We start from the raw sequence: 14661 nt of genomic DNA, 5'->3' as shown, positions 1-14661 counted from the left end.
GGCACACAGTTTTAATCTGCCAGGAAGTTTCATATCAGCGCACACTCCACTGCAGAGTGAAAATCTCATTCTGGAAACATCTCCCAGGCTGTGGCTAAGCCATGTCTCCGCAATATCCTTTCTTTCAGGAGTGCTCGTTCTGCAAGGTTCGCAGGAGAGCTTCTGTAAAGTTTGGAAGGTAGGAGACGGGATACTGGCAGAAGTAAAGCTGTGAGACCGGGCGTGAGTCGTGCTTCGGTAGCTCAGATGGTAGAGCACTTGCCCACGAAAGGCAAAGGTCCCGAGTTCGAGTCTCGGTCGGGCGCACAGTTTTAATCTGCCAGGAAGTTTCAAATCAGTAAGAGCTTCCAAAGGACTGAAGTATGTTTTTTCTTCCATTTTTGAATAGCTTATGTGAAACTTAATAAACTGAATCTCACTCAACAAGAGAAAGGCAATTCATAAACTGTGATAACTGTATTAATGCCAAGAGTGCAACTAAAATGCAACACTGATTAGCATTATTCTAAAGTAGTAAGCGAACAGCTGTATACAGGAAAAACTATACTACAATGACCACTACAATACAGTAAAATAAGAGGCATCTTTCAGCTGCAATTGATGTTGGCCCCAAAAATTAATTACTGACAAGTGATCTACAACCTACTTAAATTATCTGGATTGGATGAAGCATCACATGCAACAATAACTGTGTGGTTCGATACTCATGCTGAATGTTTGAGTGAAGTGAGATAAAGTGAACACGCAACTTGACACATTTCTTCTCAAGCAATCAACTCTATCGTTTTGAAGTGGTAGAAATCTCAAGACTTCAGATTGATACGGTTTTGTGTTCAACCACTACCTTAGAGCTAAAGCAATAATGTGTTCTGTAGTACTGGACACTTATTAAGAAAATGATTAAACCCCCTAAGCTTTCACTAGTGATACCACTAATCAGTATAGTGACCGAGGCATTTTAAATATCATTGTATCCGACACATCCGTGCAAGAAAATAAGGGTTTCAGGTGGACATACACTTCTTGTTAATGTCTTCAGGCATACTAAAAAAATGAAAATACGAGGCAACAGTGGGAAAATCATAGTTTTCGCTGGAATTAAATATAACTACAGAATGTGCCATGGGGAAATAAAGGATGGAAGTAAGAGAGGAGGAATAACTGGGGCATTTTAAATATGCAGAAAAAGCTATAGACATGGACAACCATTTCTATAATGGCATCTGTAGATAAGGAATGCCTTTAGATACTCAGCATGCACATGGAGACAGCTGACCACAACATTGCAGAGCTCGTATTTAGAAACTGGACTTACTTAAACACACTTCATATTTGCATCACATTTATTGATTTAGTCATAGTACTTCAATGGAGTGGGCTTAATTTGGCATAAAATGTTAAGGCAGAATTGCATTTTTCTAGAAACTGCACAGTTATTTACGGGGGGTAGAGGTCTAGGCCTAATTTAAATTTGAGTGAGAATCAGATTTTAATGTAAGGGAATGGAACTGAACTTGTCTGGTAATATTACGTGTAGGCTTTCAGGTAATATTTAACAATATGGTGTCACAAAGGTAACTATGAGCTGCAGCTCAAAAACTTTGTTTCTTTTTCACTCAGTGGACTGGCAGTCTGGCTGCATACAGCCAGATACAGCAAAGTATCTGCTTACAAAATTGTAAGTGAGAAAATCTGTATAAAACTGAGTACAGCTAATACCTCTCTACATTTGGGCAAGCCAGAAATGGATGTGTGAAGAGAATAACTGACCAGCATGAAGAATTCATGAAAATAGATATTAAAACCAACAAAACTGCAACACTCGGTTATGTTGTACAGGCACTCTCCAGCAGTCAATGTACGTACTGGAGATGAGAAAACAGATATGGTAGGTTGATTAATGGGATTGAGAGAGACTAAACAGCAAGTTAATCAGTCACTCTTTGCTGTAATAAGCCTAATGACGCCACAAGGGGAGAAGAATGGATATCCAGTTTGATCTTGTGCTGCACATTTTCATACAGAAGACCAGGTAGAAATAGAGCAAAATAAGAACAAACCCAGAACAGTTTCACATGAGCTTACTTTGACTGATTTGTCACACAGAATGGAACGAGAAGAATAACTCGAGACATCTGGGTGAAGAAGTGTTTCAATATTCGAGGTGCCAACTTCCGTCAAACACTCAAGCAACAGCTGTGGAAGGATAAGAAAAGTTGGAGGAGGCTCATTTACTGACACACTCTATCTGTTAGAGTGGAAAAATAATGATGATGATGATCACCACCACCACCACCACCACCACCACCACGATGGTGATACGGAAATATTGGATTCAAACAGCAGAATAAAAACATGATTAAGTGGCACAAACAAGGTAGTAAATCACACGGCACTTTGATTCAGAGCATTAACATACTTACTGACGTCACAAAATTAAGACAGTAGAATGTCCACAGGACTGCATTGAGTGCAATAAGAGGAAGAACATCCGGCTGCCTCACCTCTGTTGTGACAGCTGGATAAAGCAACAAGGTAGGCAGCAGGAAGAACATGTTTGTCGCCCTGGAAAAGAAAATGAGAAGCAAAATCAGCTCTCAGACACTGCTCATTTCTGTAAGCAAAGTGACTCATATTGTGGTTGCTCTTTGTGATTAACTATGTTTATCACTTCTTAATGAAAATACATTCCACAAAACTATGGACCTAATGACACACAAGTACACAATGTTGTATTAAATACTGTATTTTGCCACCAAACAGGTTGTACACATATCCCATGAAAAGTTTCAAGAATTATTTGAGAGCAAACTAGAATGTTACTAGCTGACCAGGTTGTACCTGCATCACTGGAAGATGACAGCACTGCAAATAAGGCAATTTAAGGACCCATTTAAACATTTGAGTCCCAACAAAATATAAAAGAATTAATTTTTTTCACAAAATTACCTGTATCATCTGTTATGCAACAAATGCAAAAACAAACTGGCAAAAAGTAAACAATTATTTTGAAGTTGTGGTTTCACTTTGGGACCAATGGGACGTACAGATTTCAACGACCTATCATTTAACTTCCATGAATTCATAATGCCTAAAACAAATTAAGGCTAAATAAAAACCAAAAATGGGCTTACAATTTAAAAATGTATGTCTCAAGTACATACTGCTTTGTACTGGCTTGCAATCTGAGCTCTTCCTCCTCTCTCCAAAGATCTCTCATTTTCTTAAGGGTGGCATCTATATTCGCCTTAGTCATGCACGTTTCTACAGCCTTGAATTTGTCTTCCAGCAATTCTTGCAAAGTCATTTTCAATTCCCTCCTTTGTCAACGTTTATATTCTATTTTGCATGCTTTCATTTGCTGCATATTTATATTTTCTCCTTTCATCAATTAAATTCAATATCTCCTGTGTTACCCTAGGAATTCTGCTAGGTTTTGTCTTTTTACCTGTTTGATCCATTGCTGCCTTCACTGTTTCACTTCTCTAAGTTAACCATTTGTCTTCCATTGTATTTCTTTCCCATTTTTAATTTTATGTCTGTGAATAATTCCTCAAACTCCAAACAACATTTTTTTCTCTCCCTCCTAGTCTCATCTCCTTAAATGTTTACTTTTTCGTAACATCTTCAGCCTTAATCTGAAGTTCTTAACCAATAAATTAGTCAGAGTCCACATCTGCCCTTTGAAATGCCTTAATCTGAAATCTTCCAGTGTCCTAACTTCATTCATGATTTTTAAACCATGTGTTAGTGATTATTAAAAAATGCTCTGTGCAAAATTCTACCAGGCAGCTCCATATTTCAATCCTTTCCCCCAGTAAATGATCACCTATTTTCCCTTGCCTTTCTTCTCCTATTACTAAACTACTGTCACCCATCACAATTAAATTTTTGTATCCCTTAACTGTTTGAATAATCTCACTGAACTTGTACTGCTGTGCTGGGTGTTGATTTTATATCTACCTTGGCTACCGTAATGCATTCCCAACACTGTTCATACCAGCTCACCCACATTTGTATTTTCTTTCTTTGATTCCTTGGGGATTATACTCACCATACAAAGGCGTGAGCTGCAAATAGTATACGGGATATCACCCCGACTCCTGCTATACGAAATGCACCTCTCCACACAGGCCGGTCAAACAGAACAAAGGCTGCTGCACCACATGCTGGTAATGCTTCAATGTTCATTAAGATCACAAACAGGTATGCAGCCTTCACACACCTTGATAATAGGAAAAGAAAATATTTTGATTACCTGTAACTCACATGAAGTTTCATATAGAAATATAACTAGCAAATTCAATGTGTGCTGGATTTCAATTCGATAGACTGACTGACACATTTCTGGAAGATCCTTATCTTTGTTTAACCTTATATAAAATAGTCAGTGAGGCATTATCAATGGGCCCTACAACATGTTTCAAGGTTCAGAAGTGTGTGACAAAAGTTTGTGTGTACATGCAGACATTTCAATCCATACACTAACACTACTCACATACAATACTGAGATTGTTAGAAGTTATTATCAGAAATGCGTATTATGTTAAGGATTCAAGTCTACCACTATTTAACGATTGAAATATTTTAACTATTCTGTGTATTCATACTTGTGAAATGTATATCTTTATACATAATAAGCCAGGATTATTTATAGGAACCATTTTCAACATGTGTATGACACTGGAAATGAAGACGATTCCATGTGACCATCTCGTAGATTAAAATTCTGCTCCTGGATTCCTCAATATAGGTCTATGAGAATTTATAACAAATTAAAAGCGAAAAACTTTCCAAGATGGAACAATGTACAATGTTTTCCAAAAGGAAAAATTACGTGCCATATTTGAGCAAAAATATTAAGTCATGAAATTTTCTTTCTAATTTAATAAATTTGTACTGATAGTTGTAAATAAAGGTTGATTTTAAGTTCAGACACACTGTATGTGTCTCGATTATAATATATACACTGGTGAGTCTCCTAGACAACAAATCAATGATTTGTGCTTATAAGTAATGAGATAGTAAAATTCTAATTCTGAACATGTGACAAATAGTACTACTACAACAGTATTATGCAGTAACACTATCCAAAGTAAAGGTGCAGCCACTTTAAATCTATTCTCTATACAGAAGAACAAACTGTTGCTCTGACACTATGTAATATGTTTTGCTGTGACAGTATATCTTTACTATATAGATTTCAAGTGAATAATGTCAATATCCCTGAATGGACTTATAATGTCCGGGTCTATGAATATTGCTAAAGTGCATTCTTCACAATAAGAAACAAAACTTGGCCTTTTACTGACGCTTATTCATTATTGTGAGCACACTGGTGGTTGATTGTCTAAAAACTTAATGCCTTGAAACAGCCATGATGTAACAAAATTATTAGTTTGTCACAATGTGATTCATACATAAATTTACTGCTCTCTAACAAGTCATCCATAACCTTCAGAGCAAGTGTCACTGTGACTCAACAACTCCCACTTTGTTTTACTGTTCTATGTGAGGTGTATTTATATTATTACTTCAAAAATTATTTCAACAGGATTATTTCCTACTGCTCACACTAAAATAATTTTTGTTATCACGCATTTCCTTGTACTTCATAGTAATTCATATGCCTTCTAAGGATCAGTTAATCAGGTTCTACTTTTATGGATCTGAATTCAAAGAGTATTCAGAATTATGTTAATCTCTTAATTTAATTTAAAGAATCTACAAATTACGGCATAGCATGTAAAATCTAACACATTTCTACACTCAGGGAACACAGTGTTCTAAATCAGTATAGGTCAGTTTTCCAATAAATTAGTATTAGTCAAGTCCAATTTTTTAGAGCAATGGATACTATGGAATTTCTTCTCTTCTAAAATAAAGATTATAAAAAAACTAATTACTTTATCGGAATCAGCGAAACAATTTATTATACGAGTAATAACAATTTGGAAAACAAGATAAAGAGAAAAAAATCTACAAAACCACTCATTTAACTATTGATGACATTTGTCATAGAGACAGGTGATGGAGCTTAGAAATAAGTGTAGCTATGTAGAGGTCAATATAAATGAATGCAACTACACTGTAAATGTTTCTGGGCACTTTTTTACTGACTGGGCTCTTACTTGGGGGAAGACGAGTTCACGTAGCCTTCTGGCTACCCACACTCAACTCTCGCTCTCTCAAAAAATTAATAAAGGCAAATTTTGTTTTCAGAACAGGGCCGATTTCATTCCTTACCCTTACGCTCTTTCTGTAATGTCCTTGTTGTCAATGGGACATCCAATAGTCATCTTCCTTCCTAATAGGAGAGTCATCATGTTGTGGTCTTCAGTCCAAAGACTGGTTTAATGCACTCCCCACATTCCACAACCTACATCCACTTGGACCTGCTAACTGATTTTAGCCCTTGGTCTCCTCCTACAATTTTCCCCCCTCATACTCGCCTCCATTACCAAATAGGCAATTCCCTGATGCACTGCGGTGTGTCCTATCAACTGACCTCTTTTAGTCAAGTTCTGCCATAAATTTCCTTTTTGCTGCATTTGTTTCAGTACTCCCTTATTAGTTATTTGATCTATCTATCTAATCTTCAGCATTCTTCTGCAGCTCCACATCTTGAAATTTTCTGTATTTTCTCATCTTAACTGTTTATCATTCATATTTCAGTTCTATATGAGGCTTCACGCCACACAAGCACCTCCAGTAAAAAATTCATTGTCACCATCACCACATATTGCATTAACCGGCCTTTAAGATTTACACCAGGAAACAAAAGAAATTATCACACTACAATAGAAGAAAACAAGCATGCTATAAAAATTATGAAAGAACACATTACAAAGTACACAATAAAAAAGGTCATCAGTCACACCAGAGGAGATGTCTACTGATGATGGTCTCTAGCTGTATCTCCCACCATTGCTGGCTCCACTTTAAGGATTGTTAATACTTGAGCCTTTCATTGCATCTTTGGACGTCCCCTGTGGTGTTTTCCAACAGGTTCAGAATGGAGCACTTGGTATGGGAGGGATCTATCACCTCTTTGGATGTGGCCATACCTCTGTAGCCTCTTGTTCCCTAATATCAGGCCAATGTGTGGTTTTCCCAACGGTACACGTCTTCTTTCATTCTTTGTTCCTATTTACATTCCACAATATTGTAGATAGGTTAATAGATCTTTCTAAGTACCTTCCTCTTGAAGGCACAGATTGCTTCTTCAGTTGTTGCTGATGTCGCCCATGTTTCACAAACAGCTGTACTAGTGTCAAGTACAGCTAAATCTTATGCAACTCTGTCACCACTTCACTTTTATTAGCAAGTAGCGAACACAGATACTCGAATTCTTGAACACATTGAAAGTTATGTCCATCAACAACAATAGATGGAAGGAGAGCTGGACAGTGTAATATGAGATTTTTGATTTCATCCTCATTCACCACCAGCCTAATTTTCTTCGCACTGTGGAGAAACCAGGAAGTATCAGTGCATACTTGCTCCAGAGTATCACCAAGAAAATTTGAGAAAATTCCAGGATTGTGTCTGCTTTCAGCATCTCCATTTCTCTGTTTGGACCACCGTAACAGCTTAGTTTTTCCAAGGCCAAGTCAGATATTATTGGCACCAATGGCTCTCCTTGAATCAATGAATTTCAAATTCTGAATGGTGGCAATAGCTGGTTGCTGAATCACACATGACAAGTTGATTGAGAGTAGCAAGCTGCAATCAGTTTGATGTATTTTGATGGGATGTGAAATTCCTTTAATGTTTTCCATAATAAGGAACAGTCAATGGTGTCTTAAGCTTTTGAAGATAAGGTGTAATTCTCAACTGAATTCTTAATGTTTCTCTGCCTCAAGGTAAATATGTGGTCAACAGTCTACCTGCCATGGAAAGTCACACTGATAGTTGGGTACTGTTCCTTCAGCAAATGTTTTTATGTGGTTTAGCAGCAGTGTTGTAAAGACTTTATAATCAGTTTCAAGTAATGAAATCTCTCAGCAGTCTGATACTTGTGTAGCATCACCCTTCTTGAAGATGGGACATAGAATTGCTCCCTTACAGTCCTCAAACATAATTTCTGTTGGCCACATGTTCGGTATTAATAGCTTCAAAGCATCCATCAATGTTTCACTTTCCAAGAGGAGCATCTCAGCTGTGATGCTATCACCTTCTGAAGCCTTGTTGTTCTTGAGGGCCTTTGAGCTACACTGATTTCTTCCTCTGATCTCCGATGGTTCAGATGAATATGATACAGACATTTATGAGTAGGTCAAGGCATGTTTTCTACGATCAAGTTCTGACTTATTTGGACAGATAGCAATTGGTTTTCTTTTATTTTTTAGGTGTGTGTGTGGGGAGAGGGGGGGGGGGGCTGTTCACCAGCCAAAATTTATGTGATGATGACTTTGATTGATAACTATTTTTTGTGCTTTCTTTTCTTTCTGGCAATGAGACATGGATCTTCAGTTATGAGGTTGAGACCAAGGTCCCATCTTCACAATGGGCGAGGAAAGATTCTCCAAGACCAAAAATAGCTCAGAGGTCAAATGTCAAAGCCATGCTGATAGTTTTCTTTAACTTTGAAGGATAGCTTCATCATGAATTCCTGCAACAAATGCAAATTGCTGATCGACTGTACTACCAGGACATATTGCGATGCTGCGAGAAAATGTGAGAAGGAAATGGCCTAAAATGTGGTGAGACAATTCATGGCTCTTGCCTCATGATAACATACCCGGACATTCATCCCTGTTGTTGCGTGACTATTGCACAAGCAATGAAATCACTGTGCTGCCTCTCTCTCCGTACTCCCAACCTGGCCCCTGTGGATTCTTTTTCTTCCAAAGTTGAAAACCCCACTGAAAGAATTTGAAACAACAGTCAATATAAAAGAAAATTCGCAGACAGCACTTTGCGTGATCCAGCAAGAGGCATACCAAAACTTCTTCCGGAAGTGGAAACGGCATTTGGAGCAGTGTATCAATTGTGCAGGAGAGTATTTCGGAGGACAGCATGCACAATGTAGAAAAATGTTGTGGACAAAGTACTGGAATTTTTTAAACAGACTTCGTAATGAAAACAAACTCTTTCAACTCACCCAAACCCAAACTAATCAATTTTTGACAATATAATATAATCGGATAGATAAACACACATTTGGTATGTGTGTTTGCGTATACATCAAAACTGGTACTAATTCATCAATTTTGAGGTTTTTCTTGTTGGCATTTGGTAACTTTGCTGGATTGTGGTTAGTAGGTATCATGGATACTGCTTTACAATCACTGGTCAGGTAATGTTTCTGATGTTAGTTTTGTGACTGAGTTTTGGTTTGTTGGTCTCCATGTGGGAAAAATGGAAAGGATGTGGCATCCATTCGTCTTTCCCTCTCCTTCCCTCTTTCCTGTTGATGCAAACATGGGTTGCAAAAGCTTGAAATGTGTGTGTGTGTGTGTGTGTGTGTGTGTGTGTGTTATTGTTTCTATCAACGTACCAACGCTTTCATTTGGTAAGTTTTCAGAATCTTTGTTTTTTTATATACATAACTTTTCTGCTGAGAGAAGCAGCCACCGGTTTCAAATGCTTGCATACATAAAACTTTTTTTATGTGTGTTCTGCCACTGCTTGGTGAGTAGATTTTTTATCTAACCAATCCTAATTACTTATATTGTCAAAGATTGATTAGTTTCGGTTTTGACAATTTGAATGAATTGCTTTTTGGTGCAAGGTCTGTTGAAAAAAATTCCAGAACTTTGTCTACAATTTTTTTTGTGTTTACCTTTCACTTATTGTGCATGGTCTCCAACAAAACTCTCTCCTTCACAACCGATACGCTGCTCCCAATACTGTTTCTGCTTCTTGAAGCAGTCTTGGTCCGCCTCTTACTGTATCGCGTGAAGCGCCATCTGGAAGTTTTCTGTCAACTTGTCTATCATTGTAAATCTTCATACTTTCAACTGGATTTTCAACTTTGGGAAAAAAAAAAAAAAAAAAAAAAAAAAAAAAAAAAAAAAAAAAAAAAAAAAAAAGTCCGCAGGGACCAGATCTGCAGATTATGGAGGATGAGGCAGCACAGTGATTTCATTGTCCATGCAATAGTTGTTCACCAATAGGGATGTGAGTATGTTATCATGATGCAAGAGCTATGAATTGTCTCACTACATTTTACATTCTCTCTCAGCATCGCAATAGTTCCTGATAGTACCACCAATTACCAGTTTGACCCTGTGGTACAAATTCATGGTGAAGCTATCCTTCAAAGTCACAGAAAACTATCAGCACAGCCTTGACATTAGACCTGACCTGACAAGTTTTTTTGATATTGGAGAGTCTTCCTTGATCCATTGTGAAGATGGGACCTTGGATTCAACATTGTAACTGAAGCCCCTCTTATCACCAGACAACATACGAAAGTCAATAAAAAGTGTACAGGAAGGCTGCTTTCAAATTATGAAAGCAAAAATATCTGATTGGAATTTTGTGGTAAGATCTTATGGGACCAAACTGCAGAGGTCACTTATGGGACATATCATTCTCATTTGCTTGATCCAGAAACTCTTCACAGATAGCCAGGCGAAGGTCTTTCTGGTCTTGACTCGTGGAACGAACTTGTTGACAAAATGATGCTTACCAAGATAGTGTGCCAGAGTTTCATGACAGTATCCAACTGAAATTTTACATTCTTCTGCAATCTCTTGGGCAGTCAGTCTTTGATTGGCAAGCACAATTTTGTTGACGTTTCTGACACGAGCATCGTCGATAGGCACCAAAGGGTGTCCGGAACGAAGGTAATCTTTAAATTCTGTCCAGCATATGTACACTTCGTGAACCATTCATAACACCAAGTATGGCTGTAAGCTTCCTGCCGCATTCGGTGTCTCTCCATAAAGGTTTTCTTGAGTTTCATGCAAAATTTAAAGCAGACATGCTATCTCGAAATTTGCAAACTGCATGACACAACGTTCTACTCAATACAGCACTGAACAATATTTAACAGATACAACAATGGAACTTTCAGCAGTTAGGCCTACACATTAAACATAGGAGAAAGCACTTCACTCCAACACACCATTGATGCAAAACTACTGATGTCCTGGAATGTTCTGAATGGACCTCGTACTGTGTGTTTTGTTTTAGTTGCCATACAGCTCAAGTGAAACCAGTGATATCAGGTTTTGGAGTACTGGTATCGTGTCCTTTGAGGAAACTGTGTAATTTTTTTTATTTCGTCTTTCTCAGATGCACTGGTATAAAATTCAGCTGTAGTGGTTAACAGTTTCGGGCTGACACTAGTTTTGAGACCACGCACATTGCTATTAATTGTAATTATTTACACAATATGGCACAAAAGGCACAGATACGTATACAGGGGGCAACATGCATACTACTTGATCTTAGTCTGTGTGTCTGTTCCTACTTGCTGACACAACTAAAACTGACACAACCAAAAAGGACACAATAAAAAATTATCCTATTTCCTCAGTACCGAACAGTTGCAGACCTACCATCCTATGGCAGCATGCCTCGAATATTCATGGGTTTAATGAGCAATGTCATGTTTTCCATACTGTATACAACTGAAGCAAGGGTCGACAACATCATGTGTCAAAGCAGACAGGTCGAATCAGCTTTCAGTTTTGCCCAGAAACTGACAGAAAGTAGAATAATCAAGATATGTATAAATAAACATCAAGGTAATGGGCATTTGAGAGTACCTACAAATTAAACATTATACAAGAAAATACAATCAGTAAAGAGCACAATGAGGAAGAAACAAGCATTGCTCTTTAGACATCTGATCATAACACCGAAACACTGATTCTGTAACAGAATAGTAGAAAAACTGAGGGGTAACAAGAGCAACATTAAATGGATTACACAAATTAAGGACGTTATAAGAACTCCAAATTACAGCAGACGAATCAAAAAAAAAATACCCACAAGCCAGACTACAAATGCAGTCAATAAAAAGTGTACAGGAAGGCTGCTCTCAAATTATGAAAGCAAAAATATTTGAAAGAATGAGGAGAAATTGGAAATTTGTGGTAAGATCTTATGGGACCAAACTGCGGAGGTCATCGGTCCCTAAGCTTACACACTACTTAATCTAACTTAAACTAGCTTATGCTAAGGACAACACACACACACACACACACACACACACACACACACACACACACACACACACACACACATGCCCGAAGGGCGACTCAAACCTCTGACCGAGGGGGGGGGGGGGGGGGAGGGCGCACGAACCATGACAAGGCACCACAGACCACACACCTACCCCACATGGTAAGAGTGAGGAAATACTTGATTGACAGAAGAGCAAAAAAAACTTTATGACCATATCAATACTACTGAATTTTTACTAAACTGAATTTTATTACTGAATAATAGCTCTTTGTGTATACCTTCTAATGACTATCTCGAGTGCTCCAATATACACCATAATAATAATAATAATAGTATTTAGAATATGACAGCAAGTGTTTAAAAGCCAGCATTATACTAACAATATTTAATGAATTTAACAAGCTCAAATAGCGGGAAGGATGAAAATCCAAATATTAAAAGGGAAGTAGAACAGTTTTTCCTTAAGAGCCTGTTCTGATGAAGTACAAACTCACACCTCAGAAGAATGTGGGGGGAAAAAAAAGCCATACTCTTTCAAGGGATCCATCTCAATACTAGCCTTGACAATTCACGCGAATCATGAGAAACTTAAGATGGATAGTTTGACTGGGATTTCAACCAGTGTTCTACAAATCATGAGTCTAGTGTCTTACCACCACACAATCTCCCTTGGATAGAACAAGGACAGGACATGAAAATGACTGGGTCCTTTTCTAAGTAACCATCCTACGTACGCCATGAAAAATTTAATACCTGGATAGGGAAATACAGGTCAGAAATCTATATGCGATTGCAGACTCTCTCGGCATATCCCAAAGATGAATTCTTCTCGGGTTATCAGCCGAGTGGTGGCGTCGTCTTGTCCCAATGTTTCAATGAGTTTAGTACCCATCATCTTTCGGCGACTTCGCCAGACATACAAACATTGCGACAAGACGACGCCACCACTCGGCTGATAACCCAAGAAGAATTCATCACAGGTCAGAAATCTTTCTCCATGACAAGAGTTATGAGGCTCACACAGTTATTTGTGACTTCTATGTCAAAAAATGTGCAACCACAGTTTCCTGACTTGTTAAATAAAATTAGTAACCCATCTACAACAACGTAACAATTTCTCAATGTTACGAGAAATTTCTTATCTTCATTTGTGCCTTGTCCAGGAATGAAGATTTTTTTTTTTTTTTGCGTTGGGATTTCAAAATAATGTATTTATAGCTATTATAAGTAATCGATATGCTTCGAAAATTGTTCTAAGTATAAATTTCCAGACGTCATTAAAATGCCAGAATTGTCATACCTCATTAAATGCGCAGTCAACACAAACAGATAAAAGAAAAGTTTCGTTGAACTTGTTAGATTAAATCCTCTTCTCGAAGTTGTCATCCACAGATCATGTACATAAAACGCACAATATAGGCCAAAATATTTCTTCGAACAGGGTGCGACGGGATCATTTCCATGAAAAATGTTTTGTTTAACAAGTTCAGGAAGCCAATCGTCAACATTGGTTCCATAGTCGAGAATGAATTTCGTTATAAAGTATGTGACGCTACAACACAGAAATCCAGCTTTCCAAAATGTTTGCACCAGGAGGGACCTATGTGGTTCAATGAATTCCATCCTCTTCAGTAGCAACTGTTAAACACAATCATGAATGTCAAAAAAATGTTCTTTTTTTTCTAGAAGGGTAAGTCTCAACTACATAAAGATTCATCACTATACCTGAACCATTCTGTAATACAGCAGGTACAGATAGGCCCAAAATAGAAGTCCCACGAAAGTCCATGACAACAAGCTGACCGTAGGCCATCGTGTAGGAAGTGCAGTTGATAATATTTCTGTTAATTGCCATAACCACACTCGGACTTCCAAGGCATGCAGTATAGCAACTGCTGTCAATGCTTCAGCAAAATAAATGCAAATGCCCATAACCTGTCACAAACTAGCGTGAGCTACCATCAACAACAACAACAGCTGATCGTTACCAGAGGCAATGAGCAACCCAAATGGTGTACCCTGCAATAGATCGATTAAATATGGCGGGAATGTAAACATCACTACAGTTCAGACTGTTACTATTACTTTTATATGGCATTCACATTCGATGGCTTCACTAACTCACAATCAAATTATCAGCTTTCAACCTCACCTAGACCTCGGGCTACGCCACAGCTCAATCTGTCACATAACGAAAGCGACAGATTTCAGCCGATCGCCAACTGTACCACACTCATTTTGGCGACTTATACAGAGAATTACATTAAAGACAGGTCGCATAAGTAATAAAAAAAAGATAACAGTCCCTGGAGAAGATTCTCACAGCAAAATAGTATTCTCCAAGAAAATTTAAAATTTCGTTCGACAATAATTCAAAGCGTATGCACAGACGAAGGAGTTCTTTCTTATTAGCTCATCTTCTTGAGAAGATTCTTGGCGTGTGTTGTGTGCCGCGTCCAGCACATCAGTGTGTTCACGGAGAGCTGCACCGAGTTTCCATTTTCGTTTTATGAGAGG

At 38.0% G+C, this 14661-nt stretch overlaps 1 protein-coding gene across 3 annotated transcripts in view; it reads right to left on the bottom strand.

The window, feature by feature from the left end:
* Window positions 1-14341, bottom strand: part of LOC124718964 — a 41666-nt gene extending 27325 nt beyond the window's left edge. Inside the window, exons 1-4 of one of the 3 annotated variants that reach the window (XM_047244634.1) lie at window positions 13870-14150; window positions 13445-13782; window positions 4055-4225; window positions 2424-2565 (exon numbers count right to left, since the gene is read on the bottom strand). In XM_047244634.1, coding sequence (XP_047100590.1) covers window positions 2424-2565; window positions 4055-4225; window positions 13445-13782; window positions 13870-14076 — 858 coding nt within the window. In that variant the 5' untranslated portion in view covers window positions 14077-14150. Of the gene's footprint in view, window positions 1-2423; window positions 2566-4054; window positions 4226-13444; window positions 13783-13869; window positions 14151-14296 lie in introns of those variants that run through there. The other 2 variants (XM_047244633.1, XM_047244635.1) reach the window with 2 other exon arrangements.
* Window positions 14342-14661: the final 320 nt, after the last annotated feature.

Source organism: Schistocerca piceifrons, chromosome 10 (assembly GCF_021461385.2).
Source record: "Schistocerca piceifrons isolate TAMUIC-IGC-003096 chromosome 10, iqSchPice1.1, whole genome shotgun sequence".
Classification (NCBI taxonomy): Eukaryota; Metazoa; Arthropoda; class Insecta; order Orthoptera; family Acrididae; genus Schistocerca; species Schistocerca piceifrons.
Note: the sequence above shows the minus strand (reverse complement) of the source record. Positions and strands in the feature narration are given on the sequence as shown.